Source organism: Miniopterus schreibersii (assembly GCF_964146895.1).
Source record: "Miniopterus schreibersii genome assembly, chromosome: 7".
Classification (NCBI taxonomy): domain Eukaryota; kingdom Metazoa; phylum Chordata; class Mammalia; order Chiroptera; family Miniopteridae; genus Miniopterus; species Miniopterus schreibersii.
In genome coordinates this window covers 2,621,909-2,642,250 of record NC_138108.1, presented here as the reverse complement: position 1 = coordinate 2,642,250, position 20,342 = coordinate 2,621,909, and the positions used below count along the sequence as shown (strand labels likewise).

The following is a 20,342-nucleotide window of genomic DNA, read 5'->3' as shown; positions in this document are numbered from 1 at the left end:
CGGTGTCTGGCGCGGCTGGTACCCGAGTCTCCCGCGGTCTGGCTCGGTGACGGCTCGCCCTCCCCCCCGTCTGTCTTTGTCGTGACTGTGCCCTTGTCCCTTTGCGCGGTCACAGTTTGTTCTGTCTCCTTTGGGCCTGACTGTGATGTCTTTGCTTGGCATTTTAATCAGCATGAAGGCACTTCTCTTCAATGTTCATTCATCAAAAGTAAAAATTGTCCCCAAACTGCGATCTCTAATAGCCCAGATACTTTGTTTTTTTCAGGTAACACGTTTTACTCAACTGAATCTGTGGCACCGCGTACAGTTTCTTGCATGCGTGAGTTTAAAGGGTAGAAAAGCATTTTGTGCACAAAAGGATGTTCCTCCCTCACCTGCGTGGTGGAAACACCTCATCTCTCTGTGGCCCTGGGCCAGGAGGATGGGCCGAGGTCTCTCCCTCAAGCTCAGGGGCTCACCTGTCACCTGGCCACCCCCCTCCCACCGACTGGCTCCAGGTCGGGGTGGGGTGCTGGGAGCTTGCAGCGGCACCACCCAGGTGCACCCAGTGGACCCGCCTCAGGGCCTCCGGTGCTGCCTTCGGGGGAAGCCCCGAAGCCCCCTGGGTCCCTGTTCCCCAGGGGCCGGCCCCTCTGCCTGCCCGGAACCGGGCAGGTGGCCGTGCCTTTGTCCCTCTTAAGGGGACCCGGAAACTGACTCCCACATCCTGTCCTCGCGCCCCAGGCGGGTCTCCACAGGGCAGCGGGTAGGAGCGGAGGCTGTTTAACAGAAAACGAGAGGGAGACGCGTTGGTTCCTCGCTGTCTTGCCGCAGAAGTTCTTCCTCACGGCCCCGGGGCCCGTAGGTGCCGAGCGGCTGGCGCTCTGTCGAGGGCCTTCGTGCCGGGTGCGGGCTGTCCTGCGAGGCTTTGCCTGCGGGACGTCCGGCGCTGGGCAGGACCGTGTCTCCCCCGGGCGTGTGGAAGCGGCCGAGCCCTGGGCCTCCCCTCCGGCCCATCAGAGCTCAGCCCCAGCGGACTGCCTGTGGGGACCAGGGTCAGGCTGGACCCCGGCCAAGGCGGCGCAGTGGGCGCCGGGCCAAGGGGTGGGACTTTGGTGACCTGGGGGACCCTCCCGTTTCTCGGCGTTGTTACCGCCTTCTCACTTCGCTGCTTCCTCCCGGGTCTGCGGGAGTCCTCGCCTGCCTCTGGCCACTCGTGGGCAGTGACTTCAGATGAAAGGTGTGTCGCTGCTGGCGGGGCAGGGACCCCCCGGCCATGTAGCCCATTGGCACTCCCTGTGCTGCTCGCGTCTACACAGGACGGTTCTTTTGATTTAATTAACGTGTAAATACCTTTCAATGTTCCTCTGACCTGGGACAGGGACCTTTAGCTTGCTGGCAGGGTGGAGGGCTCAGGGCCTCCCTGCTTTAGTTCGCTCCCCCCCCCCCCGGTAAAAAACTCTGGTGACCCCCCCGACCTTCACCAGAGCACAGGTTTCATCGGGTTGATTTTAGCTGGATCTCGGAGGATGTTATTTGTTGTGTTTTAATTGTGCGATTTTGGTTGACGTTTTATTTCTGTAGCAAAGAGACCTGATTCAATTTAGATCGTTTTAAAGATACAATTTAAATGATGACGGATTCAAATATTACGTGTTTTTTAAAGTAGGGGATTAACAAGGGGAAAGTAGGTAACTCAGCAGGAAGTTTGGGATTCCATGAGCGTAACCCAAAGGGGAAGGTTTTTGTACAGGCAGATGAGCTTTTACTCGTGCGCGCGCGTGTGTGTGTGTGTGTGTGTGTGTGTGTGTGTCAGGGAGAGAGACGTGTGTGCGTTTGGGGTCCTGGGGCTGCCGTAACAGATGACCCCAAACTCTGTGGCTTAAAACAACAGAAACAGCCCTGGAGGCCAGAGGTGTGAGACCAGGGGCAGCAGGGCCGCTTCCTCCTGGCTCCGAGGGAGAGCCTGTGCCCTGCCCCTCCCCTCGCCGCTGCGGGTTGCCAGCAACCCTCGGCGTCCTTGGCTTGTAGATGCGTCACTCCGGCCGCTGCCTCCGTCACCAGACGGCTTTGTCGCCGTGTCCAGATCCCCCTCTTCTCACGAGGCCACCGGTCCCTGGAGGTGGGGCCCACCTGCCTCTAATACGACGTCATCTTAACTTGATCACGTCTGCAAAGACCCTGTTTCCAAATAAGGCCCCTTCAGGTCCTGGGGGTTTGGACTTGAACGTAACTTTTTTGGGGGTAGAACCTGACCCGTAACGGTGTGTGTGTGATACACACAGTGTTGGACCAGACGCCGCTCCCCCAGCTGAGGACGTTGCCCCGGTACCTCCTGGTGACAGGAGGGGTGGCTCCCTGCCCCCCAGGCCTTCCTGGGGTGCTCACCGCTGTTACTCTCGAGCTTCGCGGAGACTCGGTTAGTGTTCGTGTGACCTTCACGCCTCGGATGGGAATTTCACAGCTGTCGCTCACTTTCCGTACAGAGGATCGGATGAAAATTGCTCCTCGGCTATTAGTGCCGTATTTATTAATGCCGCTAACGAGAATCGCGAGTGACGCTTGCCATGGAATTCGAGTTTCTAACTCCCGTGCTGAATATTCGCCGCGCGGCCTGTCACAGACCCCAGGCGGCCGCCACTCTGTTTTTAACTTTTCCTTCAAAAAAGGAAAGAAAGCCAGGCGGGGGGGCTGGGCTCTGTCTCCCGAATCCGCAGTGCTGTCTGTAAGTTGACCTTATTACCATTATTAATTATTATTTTTTAAAGTATTTGTTTTTGTTAATCTTCACCCGAGGATATTTTTTCCATTGCTCTTTGGAGAGAGTGTGTGGGGGGGAGAGAGACACATCGATTAGTTGCCTCCACATGTGCCCTGACCGGGGCCGGGGACCGAGCCTGCGACCTGGGTACGTGGCCTTCACCGGAAATCACACCCGAGGCCCTTCGGTGCCACTAACCACTGAGCCACTGCGGCCAGGGCAACCTTATTATTTTTTCCTAACACTTATAAATAAATGTGCAGAGTGCTAAAAATAAAGCCAACAAATAGCCTCAGGTGCATTATCTCCCGAAGAGACAGATGCTCGAGACTAAATATATTTCGTTAACGCGCCACTCGAGCTGCCTCACGGTCAGCAGCAGATACCCGGGGACGGGCGCAGCGGAGGGGTTGGAGCATTTCCAGCAGACGGCCCGAGGCCTTGGTTGTAAATTAGATTTGGGGGGGGGGGTGCCCATCGCTGTGACCGGTTCTCCTTCCGAGCCTGATTCAGAACCGCGGCTGCGTGGAAGGCTCCTGGAGGCTCCACCCGCGGCTCTCGCTCGCGGCCGCCACCCGGCCTCGCTGTCCCGTCCTCAGAGTGAGGTTGGGTCTGTGGCTTTTTCCTGGAGCACCGTGCGGATCGGCCGACTCAGATCTTCCTGCATTTCAGGAAAATTCCTTTGCATTTTCTCCCTGAGTAGGCTTTCGGTTCTTTGGTTGGGGATTTGTCATCAGAAATACCATTTACCCTTTAGTGAGGTTCGTTTTTTCTGTCTTCCTGCTAATTAACTTCTCTTTAAATGCTTTATTTATGTCTTTTTTATCTCATTGAATTTATTTCAAGCCACTTCTCCATGTCAGAAACTCAGTTTTTAGCAGAGTCCCTTCTGTTCCTTTTTCACAATTTATTCCTTACAAAGTGTTTTTGGCCGGAAAGGGCCCTTTCTAACGCTTCGGAGCCAAACACTAGACAGACACCGAGAACCGCGGTGGAGAAACGGTCATTTTTATCGTGAACGGCGCCACCAGGAGAGCGGGAAGCTGATTCCCTGAAGCCCGAGCTCCCGATGGCGAGTAGGGGACAGGTCCTCTAGGCCACAGTCACCAGACACCGGGGTTAGGGGGCCGGGGGGGCTGGGAGCCGACTGAAGGGTGAGGCAGCTGAGAGTCGTTTCCTCAGGTCTGAGCACGGCTCTGGGGTCTGCCCCCGGGTCCCTCTGGTTTCGGGGAATAGCCGGGGGCCTGGTCCACCTTAGGGCCCGGGAGCTGAAGCCTGCGCCTGAGGTCCTCGCGTCACCGCAGTCGCGGCCCCGAGCATCGCCCACGGAAGCACATGGCAGTCACCACACATTAGGTCCCTATTGTCAGTACAGTTTATAGTAGTTACTTAAAAAAAAAAAAAAAATCAGTGTACGTTTTAAAAATTTGGCAGAGGAAATGAAATGGGATCCGGCTCAGTTCGTAAACTGAAACGTTACCGATAGTTTTCCCCAGAATAAAAATAAAACGCGGTCCAGCATTTCTTTCAGATGTCACAGTACGAACCTCCCAGTCTCGCTGCTCGTGAGCCCCTGACTGCGGTACTTTGGTTTGAAGAAAGTCCCGGCACGGTTGTGATTAAAATATTTTTCTATTCTCCGAGGGAGAAATAAAATGATTCATGGTTCTTTTCAATGCACCCCTCTCGTCCCACGCGCCGTGAACAGTTAGGAAGCGGTGCGACTTGCAGTATTGTTTCTGTCACCGGCTCGGTAAGAAGAAGAGAAGTTTAGGCAGATGTTAAGAACGTTGTCGGGCCGGGAATCTCTAAACTGTCCAGTGCCCGAGCCCGGGCCCGAGACCGGCTCGCACCTGGGGGAGGATCGCGGCCGACGGCCCGCGTCCCGGTCAGGCCCGAAGAACGCGCCCCCCCCCCCCCGCCGCTTTACGGCCAGGGGAGGCGGGACAAGGGGAGTTTGAAATGCGAGGGGAACGTTCATTCTTGGGCCGGACAGTAAAGATGAACGGTGAGACACTGAGACACTGAGGTGAGACACTGAGGGGCGGGTGGATTTCTTTTTACTTTTCCAAGCACAGGGATGAGCCTGGAGCTGGAGCCGGCCCCGTGCTGGGCGGCGAGTGGCCTCAGGAAAAGGCGGGGCCCCGGCGCTCTCGGTGTCACCCCGTGCACGGGGACGGTCACCGGAAGGCTGCGCTCACATGTGACCGTGTTGTGCTGTGTGGAACTTGTCTTAGCAGAACCTCGGGAGAGCAGAGGCTCTGGGAGCCCGCCGCGTGCCGGCCGCGGGCGCCCCGCTGGCGTCGGGCGCACCCCTGGCCTGCCCGGGCGCCGCAGGCAGAGGCGCTCCGTGAGCTCGGGCGGAGGCTCGCTCGCAGTTCATGACGCGCTCGCAGCTCTCGGGCCAGTCAGCGAGATGAGAGCAGCGGAAACATCAGGCGCCTGTGGCGCTGTGTGCGCAGAGTCTGTTTTCTCCGCTCTGGAATAGGAAAAGTCCGTCCGCCCTCCCCTGAGAGCAGGCGGACACACAGCGGGGCCCCTGCCTCTCCGCGGGCTCGCCCTGCGGCCACCCGGCTCCGCGCAGCTCTGCCGGCGAGTCTGAGCTCCCGAGGACGCGGCGCCGCCTCCAGCTTCCCAGACTCAGAGCCGGTTCCACCGGCCGGAGCCAGGGCTCGGGACAGTGACCTCGGCACCTTTAGGGTAACCGGGTCCGGGTGGGCCGTAAGGGACGCCCTTCATTCAAGTCTTTCTCAAGGATGTTTAAAAACAAAACAGCTCTGTCCTTCCCGTGTGTGGTCACAACACGCGCGTGTCAGCGTCCCTGTTCCTGTCACCTGCGTGGGGAGGACATGAAGACCTTGGCTCACTTTGGAAGGTGAGCTCCAGGGCAGACGATCCCGGGGCAGTTTTCTGACCACTTGCCTTTGGGGGAACCAGAAACGTAATAAATTGAACGCGAGGTTGAGCTCAGGCCAGAAGGGCGGCGCCTGTGTTCTCAGGCCAGGCGAGAGCAGTTGCTTCCGCTGTCCAGGGACACTCAGGACAGCCAAGCCCAGAGGGACTTGTGGCTCTTTCCAGCACATCTCCCTGCCTGGTCCCCTCCGATGACCTCGCCACGTCTTTGGCGGGAGTAGATTTCGGTGAAGGGGCCTCCCTTTCCCTTCTCATCGCGATGTCAGGGAGCCTGGCGCCCGGCTGAGCTTGCCCGCGGCCTCGCTCCCCGCGCACCTGTGCACAGGCGTGTGCTGAGCCACACACCGGCCAATGCCTCCTGGTGCCGGGGTCGGGGGACGCTTTCTAAACATAGTTATCCCTGAGTCATGTAATGTGGTGTCATAATACTTGGCAGCCGGAGAGGGCGGAGCAGCATTCGAGCGACACACTTATCGTGAGGGCCACGGGCCAGGCTGCGTGCTCAGTGCTGGGAATACAAGTTGGGTGCGAGAGACCTGCAGGAAAATCATTGGAAACTGGGTTATAAAATAGGCATTTAAAAATCTGCATCAAAAATAAAATCGGGTGTCGAGTTTGGCGGTGCCCTCTAAATTTTCGTAGAACAGGACTAGTTAGCTGGGGTGAGACCAGGGTTTGAATTTGAAATAACGGCAACGGTGGCCCCACTGGACGTGGACCAACCTGGCGCCCCACCCGCCTTCAGCCTGAGGCTTTCCCTCTGTGGTTCTCCAGGTGACCCGAGAAAACGGATTTTAAATTCTGTTGACTCACCTGCGAGGCCGTGTTGTCCAGCACCCACCGGCCACGGCCCAGGTGAGCCCACTGACAGCAGTGGTCGGACTTGTTCGTTGTATGTAAATTTTACTAATCACATTCTTTCTCACAGCCGGGTGCTCGAGCACCTGGCCGGGTTTTAACTAAATTACTAAACCTTTGGGTCCGTGGCAAATGGATATGAGCATTTAATTTTGTTTCTTGATGCACGTATAATACCAGAAAAGATTGTACAAGCCAACTGCAGGTGGCTGCTGTTTGCAAGTGTAAAATATTGATGAGATACAGTGTATCTTAGAGGGGCTATAAGGGAGTGATTTTAGCCTTGGAAGGGGCCTGACAGAGAAAAGAATGGCCCCTCCTCATAGAGGGGATGAAAGTTAGTCTGAAGTCTTTGGCTCAAGGTGCCAGAGCCCATAGCAAGGAAAGGGGGGAGAGAGAGAGAGGGAGAAAGGGAGGGAAAGAAGGGAGGAGGGAGCACGAGCTCCAGGTGAACGGGGAGAGGAAGGCAGAAGCTTGTAACCAGGCCGAGGATGCGTTAGTTTCCCAGGGCTGCTGTAACAAAGTATCACCCACCGGGCGCTGAAGCAGAAATGTATCCCCTCAGTTCTGAGGCCAGAAGCCCCCGAGCGAGCGAGGTGTGCGCAGCTCCAGGGCCTGTGTGCAGCTGGTGCAGAGTCAGTCTCCCGGCTGCCGCGCCGGGCGGGGGTTGGGGGGCTCTGTCCTGTGCCAGGAGTTTCCAGGCTCATTCTCTAGTCACAGCAGCCTGGCCAGGAGGGGGTGTTACCTCCTCTCACCTGTGAGGAGCCAGCCATTTGGGGTCGGTGAGCCGTTTGCAGACCCTCCTGCTGCCGGAGGCGGCAGTTGCTCGTCTGGACGCAGGTGCGGACCGTCCGTCCGTTCCCCCATCAGGTGTGTTTCCTTCTGGCCCCTCTGCAGACAGTGGTGAAGGGGATCCACAGGAGAGATGATCTGTTTCATTTTAATGTTGGAAAGTTGTCTTTGTTTTCTATTATTGAGTAAACGGACCCCCAGGAAAGCAAGCGTGTTTCACCTGTCACATCAGTGCCCCCGAAGGAGCGTGGGAGTGGACTCGTGTGCGCGTGTACCTGTGTGTGTGCACGTGCGTGCGTGGGTGCGTGTGCTCCCGTGGGTGCTGGCTCAGGTCAGCTCCTGGCTGCCCCCTGCAGACTCACACAGCGGCCGGCCGTCGGTGGGGGCCCCAGGGTCTGCTTCTCAGGTGCTGGGATGGCTCAGACCCTGGACTCTGGGATGGAAAGTCCCCTTGTCGGGCCACTGGTGGGGGAGGGAAATGTGGCTCTGGGCAGCAGAGGACCCGGCGCACAGGCTCGGGGTCGGCAGGAGGTCCCGCCGGCTGGCTCTCCAACATCCGGGTATTGGGGACTTAGATGGAGCCTCGGGAAGGCATCTGTGCCAAGAAGCTGACAGGAGAGCAGGCTCCTCTCAGAGACCATTCAGAATCCCGGTGAGGGTTTCCTGGCACGGGCTCAGCCCAGAATCTCGGAAGACGGTTTCCTTTGGAGGTGCCGAGGGACCCAGAGTGGTGGTCTCTCCCTCCACCCAGGAGGCGCCTGGCCGGGTGGCCTGGGGTGGTGCTAGGAGGTGCTGGTGGCAGGGGCCTGCCCTTGCCACCTCCGCGGGGCCGCCGTCCCCCCTCGGCCTGCAGGGTCTCTCGTGGCTTCTCACTAACCTGTGTGGCGCTAACGCCTGTCAGTGCTGCTCCGCCCCGCCCTCCTGTTCAGAGCTGCCATCGTAGTTGCTGTCTAACCGTGTGTAGTAGTCGGCATCTCCCCCTCCCCTGTGCCCTGTGGCTGCGGCAGCACCATCCCCGTGATGTTCTGTGTTCCCACCAAGAACTGGGTTTCTCTTGAGGAGAGTACAGGTTCTCGGCCCTCGAACCTGCCGGCGTGGCGTCCACGAGGCACCCGATGGGCACGACAGATTTGTTTGTTTTGCAAACTGAACAAGAGAACTACAGCTTCCATTCTCACTGTTTCTGAACTCTGTGCACCAGAGTGTCCCCAGCGAGCGAGAATCCCCGGATTTACGCACAAATCGTACCCCGAAATTCCACCCCCCAGCCACGCGTCCTGCTGGCCTTGCCCGCGGGGCTGTGCGTCCCAGCCAGAAACGGACACGGGCTCCTTAAGACCAACGCTTACCTCTGAGCTCAGTTCTCTCCGATCCCAGCGGGTGCCAGAGGCAGACCCGAAACCCACTCCTGAAGGCTCAGAGTCGCCTCCAGGGCGACAGCCCAGGGTGTATTTTTCCGCAAGCGAAGCCCACGTCTGTCTCCCCGCCGCGCGCTCTGTCCTTCCTGCGTAACGGGGTTTTTTTGTGTGTGTGGCAGGTGGCCGCTTCAAGAAGGAGATCGTTGTTGATGGGCAGAGCTACCTGCTGCTGATTAGAGATGAAGGGGGCCCCCCAGAGGCCCAGGTGAGTGTCACACGCCAGCGGCTCCCGGGCCTTTCAGCTGCTCCCCAGCTGAGGTTCCGGTGCCAGGAGCTTGGGGCCAGTGCGCTCAAGAAAAGGGGACAGATGCCCCATGAAAATGTCCGATTCTGTTCTTCCTTCAGGTAAAATCCCAGGGGGAAGTTCGGCCTATGCAGCCGATTGTCACTTTTCATGGTTGTTGTTTTTTTTAATTTCTTTATTGATTTCAGAGAGAGGAAGAGAGGAGGGAGAGAGAGAAAAAAAGCAATGAGAGTCATTGGTCGGCTGCCTCCTGCACGCCCCCTACTGGGGACCGAGCCTGCAACCCGGGCAGTGCCCTGACCGGGAATCGAACCCTGATCTCCTGGATCCTAGGTCGATGCTCAACCACTGAGCCACCCCTGGCCGGGCACTTTCCATGTTTCTAAGGTGAAGGAAGGAAGGGCAGACTGTGCCGATTTGTCAGCCCGGTTGAGTTGACATCCGGAATCTCTGTCCTTCCCGCTCCCGAGCCGGTCCCCCTGACAACCTGCGTGCAGCGTAGCGTGGTTGCTTTGAAAGTTCCGTGGCTGTTGCGCATTCTAGAAATAAGAAAGCGCGAGCGTGGAAGACTTCTTTCTTGCTCTTACTTGATCTCCAGTTTAGTGTTTTATTTACATAATTTATTAGCTGAGCATGTACTGTGAGCTGAATCTATAATATTGGGGAGGGCCCGCCCTGGGTCAGCTCATTCGTTCTCGAGTCGCTCCGAGCATTCCTGTCCCGACGCCCCGAGATTCCGCCCAAGGCTGGACGTGGCGATGGGGCACAGACCCCGCTGGCCAGCCTGCTGAGGGCGCCAGCGCCGAGGTGGGTAGGACCAGGACCCCCGGAGGTCTCCGTCTTCGCCTCTGGCCACCAGAAAGTGTCCACGTGGTTTCCCTGCGGACCAATCTCCTATTCAGGCCACATTTCATTCTCATTTAGCCTAGAAGCTGACCCTGAAGATTCCCACTTCCAGGGATGGGCGTCAGGGTGGAGCCTGTCAAAGTTCGCGACAGGCCCAGCGGGCTGGAGTATTCGGGGAAAAACGATTCTCAGGTTCCCGCTCCCGGGCGTGTGCAAGCACAGCCGCCGCTTTCACGATTTCACCGCCTTTCACCCTGTGCACCCACAGACAGCGGCTTCAGGAAGGAAACCCCGACTTGGGGCTGCCAGTGTCGCCCTGGGGCAGTGTGGAAACGGATTGGTTTTCTCTGGGGCAGTGGGTGGGGAGCAGCGCCACCTGCTGGTGCTGGGCGGGCGGGAGGCGCCCGGAGGGCGGGGTTCACACTTCCCCTGGGAGGCCGGCAGGTGCCGCCTGGGGTTGGGAGAGGGGGCGGCCCGGGGATCCTGAGGGTGCGGGGGGTGTGGGGGGGACTGCTCCGCCCCTCAGTGAAGAGAGAACGTTCCTCAGGACAGACAGGGAGGGAGGTGCCTCTGCTGGCCTGGTCCCTGGCGCCTCTGGAGGGACATCGTTTGCTGCCGAAGGATTCTTTGTTCCTAAGTTCTTGTTCCCATTTAATTTTATATTTATCACTTGAACTTCAGGTTCACTGAAGTTTAATCACGTATAAGCTTCACCTATAATGGAATATGTTGCTTATAAGTGGAAATCAGAGCTTACTTGACCCGCCAGAAATTTCCCCAAATAGCGTTAGGGCTGACGCCTCGGCCAGCAGAGCTTATGCAGGAGCCTCGGCCTCTTTTAGAGAAAGCAAACGGGATTTTTTTTTTTAATTCCTTCTCAGTTGGAAAGAGAAGGGGCTTTCAGGGTTGCAGTTGTGTGCGACTCGGAGAAGCCGCCGAGGGGAGGCCCCTCGGTCCCTGGGCCCCGGCTTTACAGGCCGGCTGCGAGAGTCAAGCGGGCGACGCTGCTCGCAGCGCGGTTATCGCCAGAAGGGGTTTGCTGTAGGTCCACCTGGCTCAGGTGAAACAAGCATGAAGTGCAACAGTCAGGCCGCTGTTGGGTTTTCATTTTTCCCCCTAATTTTCATTAGTTTTGTTCATTTCTATAAGGATAAATAATACACCCGCAGGGTGCTGTAGGAATCCACTGGCAGCTGACCTTACCAGGCAAAGACCTCCTGACAGAGGAGCAGGCGCTCGGGGATGGGGCATCTCTGGGGAGCCTGTGGGAGCCCCGGGGAGGGGCCCCCATCTCAGGGGGTCCAGCCAGGCTTCCCGGGGTCTCTGGGTCCCGGGAGGGGAGTTTTGTGTGAAACAGAAAGCTCCTGGGTCACTCAGTCCCCAGTTGTCTCCAGGTTGGCTCTGGTCCTTCTGTTCGCAGGACTGCGGTTGGGACAGAGGGTGGACGTGCCCACGGGGGAGGACGTCTCCGGGGTGGGCAGGGGAGGAGGGTCCCATCCCAGGCGTGTTGTGCTCAGGATGAGAGGATGTTAGCGAAGCCACAGCCACGTGTCGCAGCAGAGTCACCCCGTAGCCGGCCCGCCCGAGGGGTCTGCCGGCCGCGCCGTTGGCGAAGGCGATGGAGCCCTGTCCTCCGGCTCCTCGCTCAGCTCCGCCCCCCTTCCTCTCTCCCCAGTTTGCCATGTGGGTGGACGCTGTTATATTTGTCTTCAGCCTGGAGGATGAGATCAGCTTCCAGACCGTCTACCACTACTACAGCCGGATGGCCAACTACCGGAACACGAGCGAGATCCCGCTGGTGCTGGTGGGCACCCAGGGTGAGCGATCTGCGAAGGGTCGGGGCGGGGGAGCGGGGAGCGGGGTCCGGGGCTGCGTTTCCTGGGGAGGAACTCAGAAGCGCTTTAAAGAAGTAATCTCCTGCCGGAGGCTCACTTTTTACAGCGAGCGTGAAGTTGTCACATGTCCTGAGTTGATTCTACGGAGAAATCCCTCGGCCACCTGAACCCCCCCCCCCCCCAGTGCTTTAGAAAAAATGAAATGTTTCCTGTTCTTTTCTACATTAGGCTACATTAGTTCTCTTTGTATGTAAAAGCTTATAAGCAACCTAAACAGTAGTTCATCTAACTTCCGGTGCACCTTTATTTTTTTTTTATTTTTTAAATATGTCTTTATTGATTTCAGAGAGAGGAAAGGAGAGGGAGAGAGAGAGAAACATCAGTGATGAGAGAGTCACTGATGGGCTGCCTCCTGCACGCCCCCAACTGGGGATCGATCCCGCAACCTGGGCATGTGCCCCGACCGGGAATCGAACCCCGATCACCTGGATCCTGGGTCGATGCTCCACCACTGAGCCACGCCGGCCAGGCTTGGTGCACCTTTAAAATGACACTGACCCCCGGCTGGTGCGGCTCAGGGGTCAAGCGTCCCCCTAGGAACCAAGAGGTCACCGGTTCGATTCCCGGTCAGGGCACCTGCCCCGGTTGCGGACTCGAGCCCCAGTAGGGGGCCTGTCGGAGGCAGCCGATGGACGATGTTTCTCTGTCATCGATGTTTCTCTCTCTCTCTCCCTCTGCCTTTCTCTCTCAAAAAAAATCAATAAAAACATTAAAAAGTAAAAATAAATAAAATGACATTGACTTCTGCTGTATAGGAGTTTTGTTTCTTCCTGCTCTGTTTGTTAATGTCCCGCAATCTCTATTTTATTTTGGATCCAGAAGGCCCCTCGGGATAGACTCGGACTGTAGGAGCACATCCACTCTTTCCTTCCAGGTCACTTAACACTTGGTCTCTTGCTAAAGTGACATCGCTTAACGTGTCTTGTGTCCTGTTCTAGCTCACAGACTTGCTGAGAGGTCACATTAAACATTTTTTTTATTTATTTAAATCAGATGAGGGTTAACTTTAAGAAATATGGGTTAACTTAAAAAATAACCACGTCGAGAAAGGTTGGATGATTTCTTCATTGTTTTGTTCATAGAGAGTTTCTGTCCATTTCTTTAGAATTAGCGCGTGGTGTGCCCCCCACGCCCTGCTGTAGCGAGAGTTTTCCAACGAGCCCTGAGCCTTGTCGAAGGGGCAGGAGGGTCAGCTGTCTGCCTGGCACCGGGTCCGACAGGACGGAGCTCAGGGCGGTCGGCCGCTTGGGCAGGACCCTGAAGTGATGTGGCCAGACCGCGGAGCGGGTGCGAGTGTTAGGAGTAGGGTGGGATAAACCGAAAGCATTTTCTCAGTGGGCCAGATGTGAAACGTTAGAGTTGGGTTTTCATGGAGAGCACCCCCACCCCCACTTTTTTGCTTTTTTTTTTTTTAGCAGTGATGGAATAACTAAATCTTCAAAGGGGGAAGGTTTGACCGAAAACCAAGGAGGAGCCAGGTTCTTTATGCCTAGAGCGCCCTCTAGTGGTCACCAGGAATAGGGCGCGCCGGCAGGAAGGCCTTGCTCTAATGCGCAGAATGGGCGTATTTGAGTCGGTGACTTGAAAATTCTTAATAGTGTTTTCGGGGGAGGGGGTGTAGCTCATCTAAAGCAGATCCTGCGTAAAGCTTCTTAAAGACGAAGCAGTTCGTTTCCAATAAGCGCCTCTCCCTCCGGGCCTGCCCGGCGTGTTTCTGAGCCCAGTGGGCTGTGCGGGCGTCTCCCTGCCCGCTGCCCGAGGTCGGGCTGTGTTGAGGGCTCACAGGGCCTCCCTGCTGCAGACTCACTATGACAAGGAGGGGGCAAGTGTTCAGCGAGTGGCGTGTCATCTCGCACATCAGTGTTTGGGGAGTCGGGAGTGGAGGGGCGTGTCTGAGCCCCAGCATCGGGACCCCGAGACCCGGCGGCCTCACTGCCTGCGGGCTGTGCCACCTTGACCGCCACCTCCCGGGGCTCTGGCAGGGGTTAAATGGGGAGTTTGCCTGAGGCACTCAGCGCACCCATGGGCACACAAGTGTCGACTGGACGGTGGCTCCTGTTCCTTTTATTTCGGTACACAGGCAGTTTCCCTGCAGTCTTGCCTGGGTGCCAGAGCTCGTCTCTCTCTGCTCCCGTCCTGGGGCATGAGCCTGGCCCTCGGTGTCCCCGCCCCAGCTGGAGGAGGGCACGTCCGTGCCTCCCACCTGGATGGCCCTTGTGTCTGCACGAGGCCCTGGGGGAGCCCGGCTGTGGGCCCCGAGTGGGAGAACCGACCCCTTGGCTCCCTCTGATTTGATCAGTGCTGTCAGCAGGGCGCTCTGTGCGTCATGGTCACCTGCACACAGTGACCCTGGGTTTTCCCTGTTGACGCCTTTTCCTCTGGGGCCACATTCAACTCCTCCTCTCTCCTGGTCTTTCTGGGCAGCCTTTTATTTCCATCTCAGAAGCAGGATCCCCCGAAACATTCTGCTAACGATGACTGTTCCAGTGCGGGGGGTGGCTTTTTGTGGGGTAGACTGGGTTTTAAAAACTCCAAGTGGGTAAAGGAATCCTGTCAGCACAGGTAAGGGGAGGGTTTTGAGCTACTGGGCGATCTCGGGTTGTGGGAGGAATTAGAGCTGCCGTGGTCACCTGTTGCCATCCTGCCTTTGTCGGTTCCAGATGCCATAAGTTCCACCAACCCGCGGGTCATCGACGACTCCAGGGCGCGGAAGCTGTCCAGCGACCTGAAGCGGTGCACCTACTATGAGACGTGCGCCACCTACGGCCTGAACGTGGAGAGGGTCTTTCAGGACGGTAAATACCCCGCTGTGAGCACGGAGCCACTTTCCCACGCAGCAGGTCCCCTGTCCACTCGGGTGGCAGAGTTAGCCTCTGACCTGTGGGCCCTGGGGTCAGATCCGAGCACCGCATCTGTGGGGTGATGCTCAGGCCTGTGCCCCTTCACCTGGCCTGTTTGGAAGATGCCACAAACCCCTGGCTGTGCAGTGGCCAGGCCGTGGCTGTGCGGTGGCCAGGCCGTGGCTGTGTGGTGGCCAGGCCGTGGCCTGTGTGAGGAAGTGCTTACCACTGTCCTTGGGCTGGAGCCCTGGTGGGGAAGGTCGGAGGGGTCTTTCCCGATGCCGTTGTTTACAATATTGAAGCGTCTTGTGTCACTCTGGTGCGTCCTCAAGCAGCAGTTCGACTGGTTCAGCTCATTGTTTCCTTAGTTCGGTTATCGCAGGCTCAGGAGAGTTTCAGCACATTTTATTTCTTAGAAAGAAGACATTCTCATTAAATATTTAGATTGTGCATAGTCTGCAAAGGAAATAGTGCCCATTTTACTACAACCTCTCTAACAATTGTGATTTCATCCTCCAATATTTTTATGAAGGTAAATTTTAAAAACAAAATTGAGGTTACTGTGCACATTTTATATAGTAATTATACAGTGTATTTTTTAATTAAGTCATGAGCACTCTAATTGTGAGTGGTCAGAGTAGTTGCTGAGTGGGGGCCACGCTCAGCCCTTGGAAATCACTAACAGGAACAACCCCTCTTCATCCTCAAAGGGAAAAAACTCCTAAGGTTCAGTGTTAGACACTGAGGCTCAGAAAAGTGGCGTAAGCTGGCCAGAGGCTCTCCGTCTGGAGCGGACCCTGTCCCGGGCCAGGAGCCTCGAGCCTCAACCGTGGGGTCACGAGTGGACGGGACCTGGGCCATGCCCCCGCCCCAGGCAGGCCGGGCAGAGGGCCCGGCCGGCCGCTGCTCACTGCCCGCTCGTGTATGCGGATCTCAGTGGCCTCTCTGGCCTCCTTGTGTCCTGGCACTTGGTTTTCTTTATTCACCTTCTGTGCCTTTGCAGAAAGGACGTAAAGAGAAAGTGTCATTTCTGTGTCGGGTTTCGCTCGTCAGCAGAAGGGAACAGGCCACGTGTTCCACACTCGGCCCCGGCTCCCGCAGGCCCCGCACCCCCTCGGCTGCCACCGGGGTCACGCTTTGGGGGACCGGGACCTCGCGTCTTTGCTGCTCTAACCTTTGACTTCATGTGTCTGGAAACAGAAAGTAAATTGTGAAAATAAGAGGAAAACAGAACATGTGTTTCCTGTGCCTCATCCGTGTGGCTGTCGGGAGGGAGGGTCTCCGTGAGCGGCAGGGAAGCCGGGAGGCAGGGAAGTGGGTTCAGTCAGTCATTCACCCCCAACGTGAGCACCTGCCTCAGGCCGTGGCCCCTCTGGTGAGGGGGAGAGACACAGTGGGAAGCATGGTGGGGCCCCTGCCTTGGTGACGTGGGAGCCCGGTAAGGGGGACAAACATGGGACCGTCACCCAGGATTGCAGGGCGAGCACCTGCCTGGGTGGAGGAGCGGGTGCTGGGCCGGGTGCAGGTGGCGCGAAGGCCCCGGCGCGGCACTGCCCCCTCTTGGAGGAGGACCGTGGACTCTGCCCGTGGCCTTCGTGGTGGGACGTTTGGGATTTTAGGTCCCTGCAGTTGGATTTTGGAAACTGTGGATTTAAGTTTCTTTCAAATATTTCTGCGTCACTTTCATGTAATAGTTTAAAGGTCCCAGGTAAGGGTTAGGGTGGCTCCTTTCACACAGGATGAGCCCAACCAGACGGTGGCACAAACAGTTGCTCTAAATTTCCCGATCGCTGATACTGTGCCCCCCGCCCCCCGAAGGCGCTAACACAGAGGCTCGGACTGTGAACAGTTTCGTTTTGCGTGGGGGTGGCTCTGTGTGCAGGATTAACACCCTTGTCCGTAGATGATAAAATGCTAGTCATTTGTTAAGTCCCAAGTCAAAGTGTCCCATTAAGCAGGTTAAGGCAAGTTCCCCACGAAAACGCGAGCCTCTTACCTTCCTGAGCTTGTGTTCACAGGACAGCAGGAAAACCTACGTGCAGAATTTTGCCCGGATGGTCATTGTTAGGCCAGGTCCAGACCCGTGTGAGCCAAGATCGGTTTAAGTTACAAACTACCTCATGTCCCCTTAACCCCCCCAGCTGCGGGTTTCTGTCCCTCGCCTGTCAGGGTAACTGGGTAGATCCGTGTCTCGTGTGGGGGACCTTCCCGTTTTAGGTGCACTCAGGCGGGAAGCTGGGTGATGGCATCTAACAGGCTCTGCCCGACAGTTGCCGTGTCCTGTGTGTTGTCCCAGTGGGCGGGCGCCCCTGACAGAGTCCTCCCCGACCAGGCCCTGCACCCAGCCCTTCGCACCAGGACGCGGTTAACACGCCGGAAAGCGCTTTCGAGGACGCCGTTCAGCCCTGCCCGGGGCGCTCAGCGGGCCTGGACCCCCCATGCCAGGGGCCGAGCCGGGAGGGGTCGCGCGGCTGGCCCAAAGTCGTGTGGGCCTTGCCCAAGGTCGTGCGGGACAGTCGGGGCCCCGGTTGGCTTTCAACCCTTTGCTTCCGCAGTTGGAAACCCCGATGTACAGAGAGTCCCGTGTCGTGTGAACGTCGTGGCTCCCGGTCCCAATTACAGGAGTGTCCGGGTGGCGGTGGCTGTGCTGATGAGCCCGTTTGCGCGGCCTAATCGTGAGTGTTCGCGCGTCATTAAGTGGAGGGGGTCTCCCGGGACCGCGCCCCGCGCCCGTGGCCCCGCCGCCGGCTTGCGGACGCCGTGGCCTTTGTCTGCTGGGCGGGACCTGTCACCCGTCTGTCGCTCCTGGAGCCGCTTCCTTTTCATCGCTGGGGGGCCTGTTTCACTGCTGGCTTTTGTGGCTCTTGTGCGTGTTTGTTTTTAATTTCGTTATTGTTAGAGATTAGATTGGAGCCAACTTAGTTTTATGTTTACATGTATATTTTTTCCCCCAAAGGAGTGCTTCCAAAAATAAGATTTTTTTTCACGTTTAAAAGCAAACCCTAAATGTGTGTACGTTTGGCATATGTCGGAAAGTGAGCGAAGGATCCCAGTGCGTGTTACTACGTAGTTTTCATCATTTGTCGTCATGACTGGTGTTTACATCGCAGTCTGGGGGACGGCAGTGCATCTTCATGAGGCCCGGTTCACAGCTGGGAGCCGCGTCCCCAGATGTTTGCTTGGGGGGGTGGTGACCCTTGAGTGAGCCACGTGGTTTCAGCATCATTCACTCGTCACAAGCAAGAAACCAGCTTGTTTCTTTGTTGGCCTTTGCCTAGAAGTTGCCCCCTTAAGAGTTTATTTCTTGACCTTTGAACTGCTCAGTGGACCCAAAGTCCGTGCTTTTAATAAGGAATTACTGCCTTAGAATAACAATTGATTTGCTTAAAATTACCTCTCCAAAGTGAGCTCCTTTTTTTAAATTTTTTTTTTTTTTTAAATTGATTTTTAGAAAGAGAGGGAGGGAGAGCGAGAAAGGGAGAAACTTCGATGTGAGAGCGAAACACCCGCCCGGGGACCGAGCCCACAACCCAGGCCGGTGTCCTGACCGGGAATCGCACCCGCAACCTTGTGGGGCGCAGGACGCCGCCCACCCACCGAGCCTCCCAGGCCGGGGCCAAAGTGAACTTTCTCGGGCCTTTTGATTCTTTCAAGAACAACCTAGGAAGAAGTCTTCTGAACATCTTGGTTAAAGATCGATATTATGACAAACGAGAGGCATTAAGTAATCTTTCATTTCACGATGCTGTGGAATATGGTGCTAATAGCGGCCTCGATCGCCTCGGCGGTTCCTCCCGATCGGGGATGTTTCCTGCTGTGCTTCTCTCCCTGGAAAGCAGACGGGCCCTGCCGCTCGCTCGCACCCGGCTCCCAGCGCCCCGGTTAACTCTCGCGCTGCCGACGCGAGGTCATTAGGCTCGCTGTCAGCGAACGCCCTCTGTTTCGATTTCCATGTTAAGACTCCCATCTTCGGCTCAGAATTAATTTTATCGATGACACAGAAAATGGTTATTTTAGTGCTTTGCTGCGCGGCGGCCTCCTCGCCGCGTTTGGCCCCAGGACTCCTCCTAACGACCTCAGCCGGCTTGCATTAGCGCCGTGTGTCATTAGTGCATACAAATGGCTTTTATTTTTGTTCATAATCTGTTCATAACGCCACGGCTTTCTGCTCGCCCTAATGTTTTTAAAATGATTAAGTGGCCGTGTCCTTTCTGACCCGGTTAACCCTTCGCGGAGGATCGGCAGAAGTTGTCTCACCCTCTTGCTGATGTTTTCGAGTAATTTTGAAGCCTCTTTATTTCGTAACTTTTCCCCCCGTGTAGAATGTGGCCGTAGCCAGGCTCCGACCTTCCCTCCGGAGGAAGGACACACCCCTCCCCCTGGGTTGGCACCAGAAGGCTCGGCCTGTGGCGGATGAGGCAGGTGGTCCTCGAGGAGGCCGGCCTCCTAGTTGTGAAACGCCTCCACGTGAGGAGGGCAGCTTTACCGCACAGACTCTGACATATGGGTTTTAAAGATTAGTTTATTGACTTTTTTTTTTTTTTTAGAGAGAGAGAAACATTGATGTGAGAGCGATTGGCTGCCTCCTGCACGCCCCCTACCGGGGATCAAACCCAAAACCCGGGCATGTGCCCGGACCGGGAATCGAACCAGCAACCTTTTGGTGCACAGGACGATTCCCAACCAACCGAGCCACGCCGGCCAGGCCCGGACGGATATTTTTGCCCGCTGCCGGGGTGAGCCTGGCCCCCGGGGTGGGCGGGGGGCTCAAGCCCCGACCAGCTGGCGGTTTCCCCGAAGGCCAGGCTCGGGAACCTGGGGCCAGGTGTGTGCTTAGTGCAGGGCATTAGGCGCGTTGTGAAGGGAGGGACCCACCAACAGCCTCACCCGTCAGTCCTGGTTTAGGGAAAAGTAAACCGTGAAGAGAGTGGGTTGCAGACCTGTTTGTCTCAAAGAAAAATAGACTGTGGAGACTGTGATGGGTAAGGTGGGTTTTGTGAGATTTGCCAAAGAGAAGAGAGAGGATTTTTAAAGGGTGTGAGACGTGGAAATAAAAGCCACCCGTAACACCCCGCCCAGCGGCTGGTGCTGTGGAGGCCCCCGTGCACGCGTGTGCAATCTTGCACGTGTAGATGTGTGTGCGTGCTTGTGCGTGTGCTCGCATGTGCGCCCACGTGTTTGAAGAAATGGATTGTTGGGCACTGTGATGTTTTACAAATCCTGCTTTTTCTTCAGTATAATTTCTCATTTTTGCACTGCATTGAGTGGATATAACAACTTTTGGCCCAGTCTCCTCCTAGATAATGTTTTTCCCTGTTTATTTGTTGTTTTAGGGTCAGTGTGTCAGTGGGAGGCTCTTCACCTAAAGCTGGTCTCTGCCCTCAGTCGAGTCTTCAGGGCTCCCCTCTGGAAGCAAGGCCGCTGGGCCGGTGGTGGGCGCAGCCTCCTGGCATTTGGCACTTGCCCGGTCACCCTCCGGGAGATCTGGTTGCCTCCCCAGATGTCCCTTCCGACACCTTGGCCACACTGGATGTTTTCATGTTAAAAACTTTTCATTTTTAGACAGAATAACCATAACTTCCAGTGTTTCAAATATTATTCTCAATAGGTCTGTCCCTTAACGTGAGAATGAGCCCACTGCACACAAGCAGTTGTTTTGTTACGAGATGGCAGCCGTTCTCCTGGGCAGACACAGTCTGGCATCTGGGGGTGACGTTGGGAGCAGGTGGTCCTGGCTGTGCCCTCGGGTGTATCAGGCGGGTCCTCCGAGGCCAGAGAACCCCGGCACCCCAGAGA

The 20,342-nt window shown here is 56.7% G+C and overlaps 1 protein-coding gene across 8 annotated transcripts in view; it reads left to right on the top strand.

Annotated features, from left to right (window-relative positions):
• Positions 1–20,342, top strand: part of AGAP1 (ArfGAP with GTPase domain, ankyrin repeat and PH domain 1) — a 340,037-nt gene that overhangs the window by 116,865 nt on the left and 202,830 nt on the right. For 7 of the 8 annotated variants that reach the window (XM_081141777.1, XM_081141775.1, XM_081141781.1 and 4 more), the window contains exons 4-6: positions 8,841–8,926; positions 11,487–11,628; positions 14,367–14,501. The exons of the other annotated variant lie outside the window; for it this stretch is intronic. In XM_081141777.1, coding sequence (XP_080997903.1) covers positions 8,841–8,926; positions 11,487–11,628; positions 14,367–14,501 — 363 coding nt within the window. The remainder of the gene's footprint in view (positions 1–8,840; positions 8,927–11,486; positions 11,629–14,366; positions 14,502–20,342) is intronic. 8 annotated transcript variants of the gene reach the window in all.